Here is a 19,996-nt window from a genome sequence, read left to right on the forward strand (position 1 = left end):
AAGAGTTTAGAACAGGGGTGTCCAAACTGTGGCTCGGGGGCCAGATGTGACCCTGAGTTCAATTCTTCTGGTCCCTTAAATCACCTGCTGAATTGGCCCATATGATCGTTTTCGCTTCAAATTGATGTAATTCTATCACTACATCCTCAATGACATCACAATACATTATGACACACTTAAAATGATTGCGCCAAACTAGGGATGGGTATTCGATTAAATTTTCTTAATCGATTGTCTGGAGAATTAATGAATGAGTTTCGATTAATCATTAATGCCCTCAATTTTACAACATATAAACCATAACCACTATAGAGCCACATCAGCCCGTTTGAGATTATAATGTGTTTAATGCAGGTTTGACACATCTGTTTACGTTTTACAGAAATGAAACTTAAAACTGCATTGCTCATTTGCATAAACTGTAAACGCTGAAAAAAAAAGCTCTTTCCTTGTGCACGGTCAGCGTCTGTCAGACTAAAGGACACGACTCAGTGGAATATGAGTGTTCTCTCTGTGACAGAGGGATGTTGATGATGATGATGGTGAGTCTGTTCTGTGTGTGTGTGTCGCATTGGAGATGGTTCATGTTTTGAGAGATCAGACGTGTGCAGGTTTAGTGCAGCTCATTTCACTCACTTTATTTATGTTGGTCACTTTATTTCTTTTGGCTACTGTTATGATGAAAAGACTGAAAAGTGTTTGTTTTTTGGACGCATGTGCACTCAACTTTATGTTGTAGTAACCGGGATACTGTGTTTACATGCACCATGATGAAACTCAAAAAACCTGAGCATACCCAGGACACTGATGTGCATGTAAACACACTCATCAGTGGTAGTTTCTCCAAGAAGGAGCCAGAGTCCAAATGTGGGACTGTGAGGCCACAACTCCAGTGTTTGTGTCAGACGCAGCCTCGTCTTCTTCTGCACACAGCAACCTACATTCAGTTTGTCGATTAAAAATGAACGTGATAGACAAAATTTGTAATGATCAGTTATCAGTTAGTCAACTAATCATGGCCATCATTTTGTCTGGACTCTGAAGGCAAGAGGGCCAGAGCACAGGGAGCGAGCTGGGGGTTCAAGCTGTGTATCAGTCGTTCATTCATTTTTCAAAATAAAACCAAAAATAATAATAATAATAATAATAATAATAATAATAATTTAATTAAATATATATTATATAATATTTTCTTCATTATTTGTCTCCAAAGCCAAAATGAAAAAAACAGATAACGATTTGTTTTTAAATGAATAATGGAAAAAACAGGTAACGGCAGTTTTTCTGTTTCTATGACTTAAACTCCGAACTTTTGCGCCGCATAGGACAGAACCCGGACTGAACCAGGACTGAACCAGGACTGAACCAGGTCTAAACAAGGTCTAAACAAGGTCTAAACCAGGTCTAAACCAGAACTGAACCCCAAACCTTATTAGAAGTGTGGCAGCTCTGTCTAAAGATCACCTGTCTTTGGCCCTTAACTTCAAATGTGTTTTAAGTTTGGACAACACTGTTTTAGAAGCCCTTTTCACAACTTTCAGAGGAGACTTTAGACATGACGGTAAAGCTAACTACAACTTGCATGCTAATTCTGCACTTCCTGATTTTTAGACAATAAATCACTTCATAATTAGATGCAGACAACATGAAGCAAACCTATTTTGACTTCAAGAGCTGCATATACAATATATATCTGTACTAGGGCAAATACAAGTTCACAATTTAGCATTCTTAAAGGTGCATTGTGTAACTTTTCTGGTGGAGGTATTATTATCTCCATGGAGGTATTATTGCTGTGCGAGAATGTTTCACAGTGTGGCTTTAAACCTTTCTATCTATCGTCATATAGACCAAACCAGGCCGAGTTACTGGTCAGATCAGTGGAGTCAGAATGCCTGTTTTTCAAGGTATTTTTTGAGTAATGTAAGTTTAATGTGTGGAATCTGTGAAACAATCGAAGCAGAGCATTGGCATATCCATGGAAACAAGAAGGTGACTGACCCCCAACTTAAAAGTTTGTGACTAGTATTTCAGCAAACTTGTCCTACCCAGTACAAATATATTATATAAGTACTAAAAGATTCAGTAGTCCTAGTTTAATTGCATTGACAAAGCGCTGTTCTCGTCCTGTTTCTGACTAACCCATGGTGCTCATGTGATGCAGTCTTTTGTCTGCGTGAGTGGGCTGGATGCATTGTGGCGAGGCGTTCAGGGACCTCCTCTAAGGGTGAGTCATAGGGCCGCCGCTGTTGTAGTGAAAGAACACATGATCCCGGTGCAGAGGCGGCGCGTTCAAACGAGCCCGGAGAACACAGAGACACAGAGGGAGAGGCGGTGCGTTCAAATACATCAGGAAAATCAGGTCACTCACTCCCTTCAGTGGACAGGACCCGGGGGACAGATCCAGTGTCTCTGAACCAGGACTAGACCAGGACTCTAAAGACCACACGGACTCGAGGATTAAAGAGGGCTATAGAAAGTCCAACATGAATCATAGATGTGTTCAAAAGATAAGACTGGAAGAGTTAAATACTTAAAGGTACACAACGCTTTTCTGGTTGAGGGTCCGACATCAGTTTTGCCTGGAATGTTCCACAGTACGGCATTAAAACATCTGTCAATCTTGAATATATTTTAGATGATTTATTGCAGCAAAACATGCATTCTTACTCTGAGTGAGGGAGCCTTTCCACAGATCTGACCTCTAATCTCCTGCTTGTTTAATGCCATACTCTGGAACATTTTATATGCACATCATGTTAATAGATAATAGTATATTCTGGGTGATTGTCTGACATCAACTTTGCCTGGGAATGTTCGACAGTATGATTTTAAAATGTCTGCCAATCTTGATTTTATTTTAGATGATTTATTTGAAAAAACAGACTATGATCGGAGTCACCTCTCAACAGATCTGACTTGTAACCTCATAGCATCCTCTGCTTGTCTCCTGTCATGTAGGTTATGTTATTAGGTTCTTTTTTCAGACCAAGAGTTTGTTTTCATACCTGACAGTTTGGACTGCTCACTAACACTCTTCCTCAAAGTCACATGATGTTGCTGTGACGTGTCCGGTCATCTGATTTAAACAGGTTTTTACGCCACCTTCCTATCAGTGGAGGCAGAAGACAGAGCCATCTGCAGTCCGATTTCCTCAGGACCGTATCCCGGGTGTGTGAAAGTAAAAAAGTCCCCTCGTCCCGGTTTACAGCCGTCAAAACTGTCAGGTATGAAAACAGTCTCGGTCTGAAAAAAGAACCTAATAACCTGAATTATCGAAAGACCAAATGAACCTCATTGGACTGTCATGTAGGTTGACCGTGAGCAGGTTGGGATTCAGTGAGAAAGGTTAAAAACACAGACAAAGGCGTGAAGATGTGGTCCATAGTTTTTCTTTTTGTTTTCCAATAGTTTACAAAAGTGCAGGTGCAAAAAAGTGTAAGGTGCAATGTGCAGGCAGACAGCAGTTTCCTCTCCAGCAGCAGAACGCAGAATGATGTGTGGAGGTGCGTTTTATCTGGTCTGTCTAGTTGGATAAAACTACAACAGCTAAAACAGGGATAGTAATAATTTACATTATAATAAATAATAATAATAATAAATCTTTATAAAGCACAAAACAAGGTTCACAAAATGCTATACAAGAAGCAATGAACAATACAAAAACATAAAAATTGCATCCAGAAAGCATACAAAAACTGATGCAAATAATCCAATTAATTATAATAAATAAATGAAAAGAAATAGAAAAAAAAAAAAAAAAAGAAATAATATCAAGCAAAAGCCAGTTAAAGGAAGACCAACCGATAAAAATGAGTTTTAAGAAGTGATTTAAAAGCTGATACTGATGGTGCGAGCCTTATCTCCTCAGTCAGGTCATTCCAAAGCCGAGGTGCCTTCGTCCGGAGCCTGGACTTTGGAACAGTCCCAGGGACCTGCCTGAGGATCTGCGGCTGCGGGAGGCTCGTACGGAGTTAAAATTTCTGAAATTTAACTTGGTGCAAGACATAAATGAGCTTTAAAAGTGATCAGTAAAATCTTAAAACTAAAACATACAGGCAGCCAGGGAAGGGAAGTAAAACAGGGTCATGTGTTGATGTCTGTCAAACCCAGTGAGGAGCCGAGCTGCTGCGTTCTGAACCTATCAGAGGCAGGAGATGGATTTGGAGTCGAGGTCGGAGAGTAGGGAGTTGCGATAGTCTACACGGGAGAAGATGAGCATGTGGATGACTTCTTCAAGATCAGGGCGGGAGAGGATAGTTTTGATTTTACTAATTGTGTGGAGGTGGAGAAAACAGGATTGGGTGACTTTTTTGATGTGAAGGTGGAAGTTGAGGTGAGAGTCAAAGATGACACCGAGGTTTCTGACAACACGGTTAATGTTGAGAGTGAAAGAGCTGAGACTATTGCTGATATGGGAGGTGGATTGATTAAACTGATTAATGATTTGGAGCTGCTGAGTTGTAGGGAGTTGTAGGAACTTTAGTTTAAGATATTGTCCTAACACTCCATAAAACAAACTCAAAACCAAATAACTATTAAAACCCCAACTATATACATAAAAACACCAAGTAAACTTTAAAAGGTGCACTAAGTAACATTTCTTGTCTCCATGGAGATGTTGCTTATAAAGTCATGTAATGTGAACTTCTCTATCGTCATGGAAAAGTCTCCCTACAAGAGAAGTTACTTAAAGGTTGTATAGAAGATTTTTTAAGGGAAGAGAAATACAGCGACAGTCCTTTTTCAAATATTGTGCATGTGTGACACCACCTTCCTCCTCCACCGCTCCCTCGGTAGAAACATCTCCTCCCGCCTCCTTACTCTAGAAATCACGCTTGTTTACAGCCAATGCGTGTTCAGAATTACTGTTGAAGTGACCTGTCTAGAAATAATTTACCGCCCGACATGTCAGTTTTTAGACCCTTTGTCTGCTTCATTCACTCAATCGCTGGAAGAGATCCCCAAGAATCACCTCAGTTTAGCTTTGCTCATTTTCCCCTTCTCTTCTTCTTCCAGCGACTTTCTTTTGTGGCAAACTGGTCGTGGATTCTCGTCCGCCATCTCAACAAACTTTGTGCAAACTGCGAGGAAGCTACAGTTTGAAAAAGCCTCTAAGAACCACTGCATAAACCACATAATCCCCGCGAACCAGCGAGTCAGTTACACTAGAAACGTAGGGAGTTTGATTGACAACCTAACAGCCAATAGATAAAGAGGTCGCCTCGTTTTCTATTGGCTGATGTTTATCTGGCCTCACTACGTCCACAGTTGATAGATTTTCATTCTATTTTTTTGGTCATCATAATTACAAGGCTGCTGCATTCTCTGTAATGGTATTTTAAACTTTATTGACAATTTGAAACAAAAAAAATAAAATCCTCCATACAACCTTTAAATATGTACTATTAACTGATATGGAAGTGTTGTCTAATTGTCAAATCACATACAATATAATGAGGTGAAAATACATACGAAACGCCGAACATATAATATCAACGCTAAAAACAACTAGCAGGCTAACCAAGCATTTCCTGATTATCATACAATAAAACTGTACTAATTACAAGTGCACAGCGGGCATATTTTGACCTTAAGAGCTGCTTATACACTCTATCTGTACTAGGGAAAGACTATTTTGCTCAAATCCATGGGAAAATAATCAGTTACAGGACCTTTATGGTTTTAAGGCGGACCACACGTGAACTCAGCCTCTGTTTTACGTCTTTATTTTGTTTCATTTGACTCAGAAAAATGAGTTTTTCCACGAACGATTCACCTTCAAAGCAGAGCCCAGACAGCACAGGCTCAGGGGAGAGAGAGGTGAGTGGAGAGGCGCTAACCACTCTGCCGCCTATCACACTTTAAAGAGTTTGGGCTCGTGTTTGGGGTCAATGAAGTTAACAGCACTTCTTCTGAGCTGATGTTGTGACCGGACTCTTTTTAAAGACTGGTGGAGGAGAGAGGGAATATATCATTTGTATATAACATCCGGTATCTTTTCTACTCCATAAAACACATGGCTCTATTAGCAGGCTGGGAATACTGCCAATGTCTTTATTTATTGATCATTACTTTGTTCATTCATCAAATGTTAAATGTTAAATGTTAAAAACCATGAGCCTAATACTTTGTAAAACCAGGGGTCTGGGTCCTCCCGCAAAAAAACAAAACAAAACAAACAAAAAAACATGAAACAGTTTTTTTCAGTATGGCTGCCAGGTTACTATTTCCTGTAACCCACAAATTAAAAATAGGTCACTTTTAAAAAGTTGTCGATGGATGTTCAAAGCATTCATTATTTCTGTTTTCATAGAAGCTTGTCCCTCCTAACAATAGTTTATTTGTTATCATCAGAAGGCCCCCTAGTCAGAAAGCCCACTAGTCAGAAGGCCCTGTAGTGAGAAGGCCCACTAGTCAGAAAATCATTACCTCTTCTATTGGTTTGTCAGCAACATTTCTCTTGAACAATTGAATGTATATTTGATGAAAGCAACAGGGAATAATCCCTGGAAATCAGGGAAGAATTAGTAAACTTTTGGATGTATACCAATTAAAAATGGCTGCAACATCAAAATTACATTGACAGGAACGCATAAGCATGCATAACAGCATTAGCTAAGACCAGCATTACTTAATTTGTTGGTTTACAAGCCCACCAATGCTATATTAAAAGAAAAAAAGATTTAAAATAAAATTGAAATGAAGGTTGTAGAGCTCGAATTACTGAACATTTTGCAAGTTGTTGCCTGAAAATTAGACAATTATTAACCCTGTTACACTTCAGACAGCCATTTCCACCCAAATCATTATTTCCTCAAACATTTTTGCTGTATTTTAAGGGTTTAATATATTTATTACTTTTAATATTTACTTTTTAAAATATTTAAAACTTTAAATACAATTTCATTTTTAACAAAGCAGCCACAATTTTGTTTATAAATGTGGTACACTGAAAACACTACCTGAACATGGATTTTCTGACTAGAGGGTCTTCTGATGATAAGGCTGACCCCGGTGTAATGGTACATACAAATCAAGGTTCGGTATGTACCTTGGTTTTGAGATCAGGGTTTGGTTAATTTTTGGTACAGTATGGGAAGAATATACATAACTATTTGCTTGTTGTTAATTTGTGTGTTTATTAAACCAACAATTACTTTTAAGATTACACAAACAGGAAAATAAAATAAATGCAAAGTGCTGCTTGGTAATAAAATATATATTTGAGAAATAAAATATTCTCAAATAAGCAACAGCAGCAGAGATTTCATGCTGACGAAATGAAGGAATGGGGAGTGATGACCGTAGTTTTGCGAGGATTCACACGGTGCGGAGGGAAGGCGTGGGGCAATTGTTATCAAGGAGGCTGCATTAACTATAAAGCGCTGCGGGAAACACTGTCACCCCAATCACGGATGAGTTTCTTCATGAATATTAAAGAGCCGAGCCTCCGTGTAGATGCACATGTAGTGGCAGAATGTAAACACACACAAATTGCACAAATTCACTCGTGTACAGCCCTGCACCAAACCGAACATTCCGGACCAAAACGGTTCAACAAGAACACATGTACCATTACAGCCTGATTGTTTACTGGTTGCTATAGTGATGCTTATACTGCAGTGATTTACAACAGTGATTACCTTTTGCTCAATTACATGTGTGGTTATACAAAAATAATGAATGGCCGTTAGTATTAGAATTCTCAGAGGCCGTGGTAAAACACGTAGTGATCTGATGCCAGACTCACAGCCTTGTCTCCCGTGGACGGTGGGAACACAGAGCAGCATTCATCACCATTCAAACAGCATGTGTCTCATCCATCTCCTCTTCACAAACTCTCCTGATGTATGCTCGGCCCAAACACTGAAAACAGGACCACCACAGAGCCAGACCCCCTCCCCTCCCCTTCCTGTCCGCCATAACTCACCTTCATACCACATCTCACCCTAGATAAAAGCACTGCTACTTTAAGGTGTATTTTGCTTTGAAAGAAAAGACAATATCAGGATTTGCTGTGGTGCCGGAGTGATTACAAGCTTAAATATTGTGTTTTATTTGAAGTTATGGGTGTGTGGGTGATATACGGTGTGTGTTATTTGAAATGTAAACATTACAATGTATGTCTTTTTGTGCAGGATAAGGACAGTGATGCAGGGCCACAGCTGAGCGTGGATCTGCAGCCACACACAGAGAGAGAGGAGGAGGCCGAGGGAGGAGTGGACCTGGTCTATGCCCTCAACGACCGCCCGCCCTGGTACCTCTGCATACTGCTCGGATTTCAGGTAAAAACACTCCATTTGGTTCAGTTTTCACATTTTACTCAAATGGAACTAACTTTTCTCAAACTATTTTTGCTATTATTATGCATGGATATTTGGTCTCTTCACTTTAGCCTGTAAATGCTTCTGTAACCAGGCTCACATCAGACTCATCTGTGTGTCACTCTGAATTGAGTTCAACAAATTATCATTCTGGAAAGGCTCTCAATGAAAGCGATCACTTGGAGCGTGCTCTGTGACTGGTCGCCCACCATCTGTCAGATTTGTTGCACCAACCTGGGCCAAGGTGGATTCTTGTGAGTTTATGAAGTGTTATGGCGTCACTACCACTAATGAGAGAATCCCATTAGTTTCAGTGAAGACCACCTACAGTCATTACAGAGAGCCATTCCAACCCATTATTTGTTCAGCTTAAAGTATTGAAAATGCATGATATTGTTGACTTGAGTATTCTCAAAGTAATGTATAAAATAAAGTGCAATGTGTTAACTGTAAATATTCAGAGACTGTTTGAGATAAGAACAAACCACTACAGTTTAAAAGGATCCTACATGTTTAAAAAACCCAGATTCAGAACCCAGGTTATGGAGCGAAGCATTACTGTGAAAGGAGTTAATTTATGGAATAGTCTTGACAAAGATATTTCTTATTTTATTTATTTGTAAAGGGACAGTACATATTAATGAACATTAAAAATGCAAACATGTAAAGATTATAGCCAACGTGGCTAATTTCCATCTTCAGTCCCTCGGCAGGTTGATGTAAAATCATCTACAAGACAAAGGAAAGTACAACAACAATCACACAAAAGTACACAACAACAGCACACTCACTATACACATAATTAGTTTCAGACTGTTCATTTGAAGTTCAAAGTCAAAAGTTTTAGAGTTAAACCAAGAGTTAAACCAACAACCCCTCAAAATAAAAGAAAATGTAAATTGGTTAAACATAGTGACATATTTGACCATTGAATAACCACTGTTATAAAAGAATCAACTACTATGATGGCATTTAAAAACATAAAATCGAGTGCACTGTGTATGTATGTAAAAGGAAACTAGGCTGTTGTGCATAAAACTGAAGATTTCTGTTTGTAATTGATTAATAATTGTGCCTGAACTGAAATGCACCGATTTGAAATGTTTAGTAACCATTGATGTTGATGTATTGTCTGGAAAAGGGAAAGACGGGGCAGATGACATTAGATTCCTCTTCTTTCTGCTCCTTTTCATTCATTTCTTGTATGGTTGATGGTGTGACACTGGTGATGTCTTTTTATATTTTGAATGAAACATATAAACAAATACAAAAGAATTTGAGAAAAGTTTTGCAGCTAAAACAGGATATAAAGTAGGTTGGTTTGCAGTCTCTATGAACTTATTTGATAGTCCAAAAAAATGCAAAATAATACAATCCCAATGATGATGGAGTATGTGCTGCCTCCAGTGTCCTCTGCAATTTCAAGTACTTGGTGACATCACACAGGACTAGCCTGATTACACACAGGTGTTTCTGATACCAACATGTGGCTGCAGGGATTGAGTTTGATGTGTGCATACTTGTTAGATCAATCACACCATTCCTTATATCCCAGATCCTGTCATGTCCTTAGGCAAAACACTTGACCCACATTGTGTAGTAGGAATGTGTTGTGTGAGTGAATGTTAGTGGTTGTAAAAAAACAAAGCTAGTTCATTTTAAACAGTTCACAGTTGTCCAAAGTTATTCCTCACTTACCTTAAGCAGTCAGGGCACCTTAGTTATTCACCAGTCACTAGAAGAGTTTATAAGCACTTTTCACATGTCAATTTAGCAGAATTAGTGTCCTTTAAATCACTTTTACTATAGACCTCTGCCCACCCCCGAGACAGTAAAGTTCTGTGCCTGGTCTCTCCCCTCTGCTCCTGATGCTGTCCTGTCTCCTCCTCTTCGTCTTCAGTCGTTTTTCACCAGATCTAGTTTCAGAGAGTGAAAAGTTCCTCTCATCCTCTATGATTTACTGAGCGGAGGAAACCTCACACCCCTGGCCTAACTAGCGTCTGCTCCATTAACACATGTCACGTCAAAGTGGACATAAATTTCGCAAAGTGTGAAGCCAAGTCCGTGTCTGAATGTGCTCTGCGAAAAGAACAAATATGAGCTAATTCTCAAGCTTCACCATACGGAGGTAGAGCAATTTGTCTTAAAGATGCAAGGTGTAACTTTTTGGATGTGAGAGTTGCCATAGAGATGCGCAATGCCAATAAAATGTATTTAACAGAAAACATGTTTTTTCCCCTCAAAACTTACAGTGAGCAGGCTCACCTCTCCACAGATGTGACTTCTAACTTGGCCTGTAGATGCCACTTGCTTGTGTCCATGGAGATAGATAATTTTAATGCCATATGGTGGAAAATTTCAGGCAATAAATAATATCTACATGGACGCAGTAAGTAGGTCACATATAAATTAAACGTTCAAATCAAATATTGCTTCTTGCATTACAAATGCATTGCTGATTCATTCACAATTATACATTTTATCATGTCAAAGTTGCTTAAGTTTACATTTTGTGTTTTTCTTGTCAAATTTAAATGCAGAATAAGCTCCTCATTTGGGGTCACCATATCCAAAGGTAAAATACATCCATGGCACTCTATAATCTCAGTCACACGGGAGGAGCTCGGAGTAGAGCCGCTGCTCCTCCACGTCGAGAGGAGCCAGTTGAGGTGGCTCGGGCATCTGTTCCGGATGCCTCCTGGGCGCCTCCCTCGGGAGGTGTTCTGGGCATGTCCCACCGGGAGGAGGCCCCGGGGAAGACCCAGGACACACTGGAGGGAGTATGTCACTCGGCTGGCCTGGGAACGCCTCGGGGTCCCCCCGGGGGAGCTGGAGGACGTGTCTGGGGTGAAGGAAGTCTGGGAGTCCCTGCTTAGGCTGCTGCCCCCGCGACCCGGCCCCGGATAAGCGGACGAAAATGGATGGATGGATGGCACTCTATAATATTATGTGTCCTCAGAATAAAGAGAGAAAAAAATCTAACTTTATCTGTGACATAACAATTCTGGGAAATTCAAATGTGTGTGTTTTTTGAGTGCTCAAGGGGAACTGGGGTTGGGATGCCATCAGTGGAGGTAATTATTATTTGAAATATTGCATAACCAGGGTTAGCAACATTTTCTCACATGCAGTTATAATGACAATTATAATTTGACACCAGAAATGCTCAGATTTTGATTTAGGGAGGACTCTGGCTTTTACCTGTGAAGTAACAAAACTGGGAAATTCAAAATTTTTTATGGCTTTGAAAGACCAGACTTATTACACAACAATTCATCAAACAAAGCAAAAGGGGGGAAAAAAAACAAAACAAAAAACTCCCAGTATGTTTTTGATGAGGGAACAATGTTACTAGCCTGATTCATCAGTTGGTTTCACTTTGTGGAAACCGTCTGACCTCACACGATCAGGACTCGTTAGCTCAACGGTAGGCGGGTACTTTTTTATTTTACCAGTTGCTGTTTGGTCAGGACCTATGTAATGTGCCGCAATGCTCGGTATTGTCCAAATAATTGCCGGCTTCAGAGCTCTTCGCTGATTGGCCGGTGCACTGTCTACAACTTCTGGGGTTCTTGCAAACCGTCTAGTGTTTTCTGATTCCTGACCTAGTCGCTGGAGAGAAATGAATTGAGCGGAGGCACTAGGTGGCGCCAGCCTTCCTACAATGTTACATAGTTAAAACCTCAAAAAGTTGGACTAATGTGTCCAGTAGCAGTGGAAGTTACAACCATCACATGGTGTCATTGAATATGATTGACTCCATCCTGAGCAGGAGTGCTAAATTCCCTGGGGGAGCTCTTGTGTGTGCAGCCTGGAGTGTGATGTGTACCGTGACTGAAGCAGGTTAACAAAGCTTAAAAGAGATGCACAGAAGATGCGACGGTGAAAACCAGAAACGGCTGTGTTTTGTATCACTGGAACCTCAACTATCTGCTGCTTACAGTGAAAACAGATGCCAGTCCAGAAGTTAGACCACTCCAGAAACTGAAACAACTGATGATTTTGGTCTAACACCAAAGTCTTAGTTATGCAGTTTATTAACAGTTTAAATACATCATTACCTCCGCCAAGGAGGTTATGTTTTTGCCGGCGTTTGTCTGTTTGTTTGTTTGTTTGTCTGTTAGCAACATAACTCAAAAAGTTATGGACTGATTTTGATGAAATTTTCAGGATTTGTTGGAAATGTGAAAAGGTAGAACTGATTTCACTTTGGGGGTGATCCGGGAGAAATCCTGGATTCTGGATCACTTTGAAATTTTAGTTAACATTGTGGTAAATGGGGCCAAAAATTTTGTTTCTCAATATCTCGGTTAATTATTGACCAAACCCCATGAAATTTGACTCAGGGATGGACAATGGGATCCTCTTTCATATTCCAAAGGCTGATCCAGATCTGATCCAGAAGTCTGATTTTATCGCAATTTCTATAAAAAATGGGGGTAGTCCTTGGCGGACTCTGAGTGCTTTTCTAGTTTTCACTATTTTTTTTGCAAGTATTTATCAGTAAAAATGATTTCATATTCCAAGAGTGCATTTGATTGAACAAATATCCGTGCTTGTGCCCATACTGTTTGGTTCTTGCCAAATGAAGCTCATTAAGGGTAGCAGTTACAGTGTCTAATTTGAAGCCAAGTTCCATATTTGCAGTTCCGAGCAGATGTATCATAGCAGCCAAAGAGCCAATCAGAAGTGACGTTTTTGAAGGTATTCGCTCCTTGTTGGGTACAAGGAGGGCACTTGGCAAAGCTGTCAATCAAACTTGTTGCTAATTAGCAGGATTGACCTCGGGGAAAGAAGGCGGCTGATCAGTAGATTATTATATATATATATATATGTTCATATCTGCATTTAGGGAGAAAATAGGGAAATAAAAACACCAGGATCATGTAGAGAGGGTTAATATGAACATTTTATGATCAAAATGACGAGTTTTGGCAGCAGCAGCAGCAGTCACAGAAAGACGGGCAACCATGAGCTGAACTTCCTATTTGAAACACTGTGGCTCACTAGGTCCATTTCTATACAGTCCTGAGGTGCACTGTATAACACAGAGATTTAGGGTCATGTTTGTAAAGAGATATAGTTACGGGGAGTAATTTATGAGGAGGAGCAGAGCATAGACGTGAGATAAGTCTGTTAGGTAAAAGAAGTCAAGACTTAACCAGGATCCTTGAGTCTTTTTCAGCCTTTCCAGTTTGTAATAATGACAGTCAATAGACTTTTCCTGGGAGCGTGTTTATATGGAGCCTGACAGATCCAGGGTCAAAGGCCAAACCAGGAGCTAACAACTTGTTTGGGCATGAACACAGGTCAAACAGGATTTCTGTCCTTACTTTGCTCTCTAATTTTATTTTTTTAAAGGAGAAATTACATAAAATTGACTCTTGTAAGCTTTAAGCCATGTTTGAATGTTGTTATCTCATCAGAAACAAAACTGGAGTTATGTTTCTTTTCATTCACTGTATACCCTTTATAATACATCTCCAAAGCTCAAAATGCTCTGTTCCACCTTGTGATGTCATGAAGCGGTAGTGTTCAAGTTAACAGCAGCCTTTTACATTTAGTTCAGTACGCATGGGCAATTCCAGGGCTCAAATTATACAAATGATTATAGTGAATTTGTATTGAGTTTAAAAACACAGTGGAGCATATCCAGTCAGAGGTGGGACCAAGCCATCGTTTTGTGAGTCTCAAGTAAGTCTCAAGTCTTTTGACCACTACAACTACACATGAGTCTCGAGTCACTGGCCCGTAAGTCCAAGTCGTCTGCTTTGAGCTTCAAGTCATTTCAAGTACCAAAGTACCAAAGTACCAAATATGGCTTAGATTTTTGCAATTTATGTGACTTTTAAGATAAATTGTACTTATAAAATCATAGTATATTTATGAGTATTTATAGAGTATATTTGAGTTGTAGAAATGCTAATTTTTCCTTTTTAAATGTCTTGACAAAATCTTAGAGTGAATCATTACAGTCAGAATAGAACAAATTCTGATTTAAAAATGCTTCTCAAGTCCGAGTCAAGTCTGAAGTCTTAGTCCATTTTATCAAGTTAAGTCTCAAGTCCTAAAAATAGTGACTCAAGTCTGTCTCGAGTCCAAGTCTGCTTCCAGTATGACGATATGACATCACAAGGTGGAACAAAGTGTTTTCAGCTTGAGAGAAGAATTCAGCCTAAATATGCAGGGTTTGTGTGTTACGTTTTTAATAAGAAAACATTATAAAGGTGCACTGAGCAACTTTTGCAAACGTTCACTACTTGTCTCCATGGAGATGATACTGCTTTGCCTGGAACGTGCCATGGTATGGTATTAGACTTGGCCATTTTCATAAAAACAAGCATGTGACATCAACAAGCTAAGTTACAGGCCAGATCTATGGAGAGGTGACCCTACTCTCAGTAAGAATGCATGGATTTCAAGGTGTTTTTGAGTACTGCAAACTTTAAATGAATGAATGCAAGATGAGCATGTTTAATACCATACTGTGGAATATTACAGACAAAGCAATAACATCATCATAGAGACATAGTGCACCTGAACATCGATAAGAAAGTTGTGTATTTTATTCATCTGTGACACATGTAGGAGGGGCTGACAGTATGTGGAGAGTTGTTGTGATGATGTTTACCCCAGCGTACCATAAAACAAGACAGAAATTGTCTCCTAATACTTGACTGTGCTCTACAATCTTCCAACAGCTGACTTGTTTTATTTGGTTACATGCTGCTATTCTGACATGCCGCTATTTAGACATTGATGCGGAATTGTCGAAGGCATAAACATTATTTTTCAAATATCCCACTACTTTGACTTTTTCTTTCATTGTTGGAGTAGCCACACTTTACTATTTTCAAACATTCCGCTTTTCCGACATGAATAATATTAATGTGATAGCCTATTATACATTGCGCTCCCATATATCGTAAGACACTTGGGCCGGTGCAAAGGACTTGATCAGAGAATACTTGGTCCACATAGGATATCAGACAGTGGGAAAATGTTCTAACTGATTGCTGTGGGAAACAGTCATGCATTTTAAATCTAATCTAAAATGGAGGCTGCATGGGCCCTTTGTGCTTCATTCTTTTCGCCATGTCGGAAGAGCGATACTAAAAAGTGTCGTAATACTGGCATATCTAAATAGAGACATGTTCTATTGAAGGGATGTCGGAATAGCCGGCGAACCCTGTTTCATTTTAGAACAATTTTGCGAATTAAAATGTACAAAAACATAAACATAAAGATCCACGAATGTCATAGATTACTGACAAAAACACAATATGCTTTCTTTAAAACTCCTGGACATGTTTAAAATTTGTCCCATCATCTTCACCTGAATCTCAAATGTTCCTAAAGTCAAACAAGGATACACTGAAAAAGACATATGGCTTGGCTGATGTTTTCTCTGTTAGAGAGGGTTCCATGGTGCGTCCAGGCCCTCGGGACAGACCGTGGTGCGTTTACATGCAGTGACGGTTCATCGGAAAGAATGCACTGCATTGGGGAGCAGTTTAACTATGAATTACTCAGTCTCTTCAAAAGCCACATTTCTGAATGAAGGAAGAACATGAGGTCTTCATTAGGGCATCGACATAACAGTGGAAGAGACGACGCTTATTCATTAATTAATTAATTAATTAATTATTCATTGCATTTATATCACACCTTTCAAAATACCCAAAGCATTTTGCAGTTCATTCTTCATTCTCTCAACACTCAGTAGTGGTAAGCTACTTCTGTAGCTACAGCTGCCCTGTGGCTGACTGATGGAAGCAAGGCTGCCAATCTGTGCCATTGGTCATGATTGAGGTCATCAAATGTGCCCACCCTTCTCATCAGAAAGCGGGAACGGGGCATACTTAGCAACGAAACACACTAACTGTCAATCAAACCTGTTGCTAACACTAGCGGGAGTGACCTCGGGGAATCAAGGCATCTGATTGGTCCCTTATTTATGTTCCTATCTTGATTTAGGAACAAGATACATACGAACATTTTAAGACCAAAATGACGAGGCTCACAGCAGCAGTCACAGAGAGAGGGGCCATAAGATACCAATGTAAGTCAATGGGAGCCAGGGTCAGAAGGAGCCAGAAGAGCCTCCCGGCGCACTTCCTGTATGGAATGTGGCGGCTCGTGCGTTAACTATGACCATTCTTATTTACGGTCTATGGTTTTGGCCCTGGGGCTTGGTCATGTCACTCTCTTAGTCCATCCATCCACGTCTTTATACAGTGTGTGATTCAGAGCCCTGCAAGCATCATGTTAAACTAATGAACTGTTAAGCCTGTGCTTAGATCTGTCAAAGAGCTTCTGTATTTTGAGAAAAAATCTCCTCCTCCCCTCTCATCGTGTTTTGTCCTTCTCCCCTACTCATTCACTCTCCCCCCTCTCTCTCTGTCTCTCCTCTTCCTATTTCCCCTTCTCTCCCTTTCTCTCTCTCTTTCTCCTGACCCAGGCGACCTGCCCCATGGACTTGTGGGATTTGTAGCTTTGTAAATAGCCTCATAAATCTTGATCATGTGCTTTTGTCTTTTATATTTCTGTCCAAATTCTTCTGGATCTTCACCCCTCCTGACCTATACTTCCACCAGCGACAGGCTCCAATCCAACTGTTGCAAGAACATCTCAAATGAGGTGATAAACAATAGCCTTTTAGTGTATCTTACCCTCGGTCCAGATAATCCCAACCAAGATCCTGGCTCAGATCTGCTCCTGATCACTGCTCAGAGGACACATTTTAATGTAGCTCTGTAGCTGATAGTTTTCCATGTATTTGAGCCAAAACTGTCTTGCCTCAGTACAGCTATATTGTACAAGCAGCTTTTGAGGTCAGTGTAAATCAGCTGTGTGCCGTCTGCATCTAATTATTAAGCAGTTTATTGTTTGAGAATCAGTACACGTTAGCATGCTAGTTGTTGTTAGACTTACCATAACAGGAGGACTGGTCAGGTAGAGTCTCCAGATCCAGGTGAACAACAGGAAAGGCCTCACTCTTGCTCCGCTCTGGTGTTTCAGTCGATGATGAAATGGTCTAGTCTCTCTAAGTATTTCTTCTGGAAGGTCTTCTGCCACATCTGCTGCTGGTGTAATAAGCCTGGAGCATCTTAACTTAGACTTTATGGATCCACAAAGTAGCAAAGTAGCAAAAAAGATAGCAAGAGACAGGTGTCAGAAAAGACATGATTAAATAAATGTATAAGTCAAAATAAAACAGAAAGATACAATAAAATATAAAATCAAATTAAGCTTATAAACTCATTGCTTTGCATTATTATGATGGAGTAATTTTAAGACTAAAATGACAAGTCTTACAGCAGCAGTTACAGAGAGAGGGCCTTTCCTACAGAAAGACCCAGAAGTGGACCCAGAGTTGATGGAGCTGAGTCTTGTTCATGCTTACTTTCTATTCGTATGTACATGTGAAAAATAGAACTACCGTATTTTTGAGACTATAAGTGGCACTTTTTTTCATGGTTTGGGTGGTCCTGCAACTTATACTCCGGTGCGACTTATATATATAAAAAATTTTCACACTGAGAGGTGCGAGAGGCTCTAGGCTTGTATATCAGTATCTGCTATTTAAGTGATTTTGAGTGAAATTTAAGCGAAACCATCCTGTCGGGATTCAGAAAGGCCAGAATAATTCTAACTGGAACTGATGCTGAGTCTGACGACAGCTACACAGAAGAGAAAAGCGGCGCTCTGTTTACCTCTAGAGGTCACGGAGTTGATCAGAAGTGACACAGAGGACATAGAATTCAGTGGATTTAGTGATTTGGAGTGAGATGTAGAGTTCAGTAAACTTGTTCTGTTCTGTTGTTTAAGTTATAGTTTATCTGAAGAACTGTTCATATGTGACGTTAACAGTCTGTTGTTCTCTGTTCTATTGTTATTACTAGAACTTGCCTTTCCAGATGAAATGTCAGTTCTTGGTCTCTGATTTTATAAAATAAATTTCCCCCAAAAAGTGTGTCTATAGTTCGGTGTGACTTATATATGTTTTTTTCTTCTTCATTATGCATTTTTTTGGCTGGTGCGACTTAGGCTGCGTTCAGACTGCAGCCTGAACGACACAGATCCGATTTTTTCAAATGCGACCCAGACCATTTGGATATGTGCTCCTGAAACGGATACATATCTGATCTTTTGACATGCGACTTCAGTGTGAACAGCCAAAGCGCATTCATTCGACCTACACGTCATCAACAAGCCACAAACGTCACTATTCTGCGCTGAAGTAGGAGAAAATTGTTAATGAACTCCGTGTCACTGAAGCGAAGCACATCACCACTCACCACTCTTGGCTACGTCTCCACATCCACACTGTCCTACAAAACGCCACAGCCAAAAACCTCGTCCTTCTCCTTCTCAATCTCCTCCTTAAAACAAGGAAGTTGTACATGTTCTGGCTCCGGTACGAGAGGAACTTTAAAATCTCCAGGTGCTCAATGCTCGTGTCCATGTTTGGACAATTTCCATAAACACAAAGCACGCTCACTGCGGTTGACGTCATCGTGTCTCCAGTGCACATGTGGGACACTTTCGGACCATTTAACGTTCACACAGGTAATCACATAAAAGTCGCATTTAATTGGAAATGTGAACGACCTCGCAAAAACATCAGATTTCACAAAAAAATCGGAATTGAGCGTTAAGCCCTGCATTCTGAACGTAGCCCTATACTCCGGTCGATACTTATAGTCCAAAAAATACAGTACTTCATTTGAAGCGGTTTGAAGTTTAATAGTTTGTTTTAACCTGCTCTACACGGTCCCAGGGTTGTTATCTTATTAATTTGTCTGTAAATAATTCATAAATAACAATGATTTGAACATTAATAACAGACCAGTCAGGTGCTTTCTTTCCCTAAGACAGCTTTAGAGTTAGTGATAGGTTTGACACTTATAGAGCCTCATTACTAAGAGGTGTTACCTTCAACTTCCTTGCTTCTAATTAGTTGCCATGAAATGCACAGTCGGAATTCCAAATATGGAACTTGACTCCAAATTAGCCACTACAACTACTAGCCTCGATTTTCTTCAATTGGCCGGAGCTGAACAGTATGTTGTCCCTTAGTTTTCTTCTTTATACAGTCAAAGAGCCTCAAACATGCAGGTTTTTGTAAGGGTCCTGTACAAATGAGAAAAAATGTAATGAGTAATATATCACTGTAAAGAAGGTTTGTGTTGATGGTCTTTGGTACATGAGAACGTGGCGCGAGACAGTTTAGTGTTTGGACAGCTGTGAGTGGGGGGGGCCTCCAAGTGCAACGGAGTCATCTCTACTAACCTGACACCAGCCCAGAGAGATAAGCAGCTGTTATTTACCCTAATGTTTCACCGTCTAGATCTGTCATCACCTCCTCTGAATCCTTTGCTCCGTCTGACCCTCTCCTCTGAATCTTCTGCTCCATCTGACCTTCTCCTCTGCATCCTCTGTTACATCTGGCGTTCTCCTCTGCTCCATCTCACTCTCTCCTCTTCATCGTCTGCTCCATCTGACTCTCTTCTCTGAATCTTCTGCTCCAACTGACTCTCACTTCTGAATAATTTGCTCCGTCTGACCCTCTCCTCTGAATTCTCTGCTCCATCTGACCCCCTCTTCATCCTCTACTCCATCTGACCTTCTCATCTGCATCCTCTGTTACATCTGACATTCTCCTC

The 19,996-nt window shown here is 40.1% G+C and overlaps 1 protein-coding gene across 1 annotated transcript in view; it reads left to right on the forward strand.

The window, feature by feature from the left end:
• si:dkey-106n21.1 (solute carrier family 23 member 1) overlaps nt 1-19,996 on the forward strand; it is a 101,055-nt gene that overhangs the window by 25,347 nt on the left and 55,712 nt on the right. The window contains exon 2 of the mRNA XM_020919184.2: nt 8,142-8,288. Within this exon, the coding sequence (XP_020774843.2) occupies nt 8,142-8,288 (147 nt within the window). The remainder of the gene's footprint in view (nt 1-8,141; nt 8,289-19,996) is intronic.

The sequence above is a fragment of the Boleophthalmus pectinirostris genome, unplaced genomic scaffold, assembly GCF_026225935.1.
Source record: "Boleophthalmus pectinirostris isolate CB_2022bp ecotype Guang Dong unplaced genomic scaffold, ASM2622593v1 HiC_scaffold_2, whole genome shotgun sequence".
In the NCBI taxonomy this organism is placed as follows: Eukaryota; Metazoa; Chordata; class Actinopteri; order Gobiiformes; family Gobiidae; genus Boleophthalmus; species Boleophthalmus pectinirostris.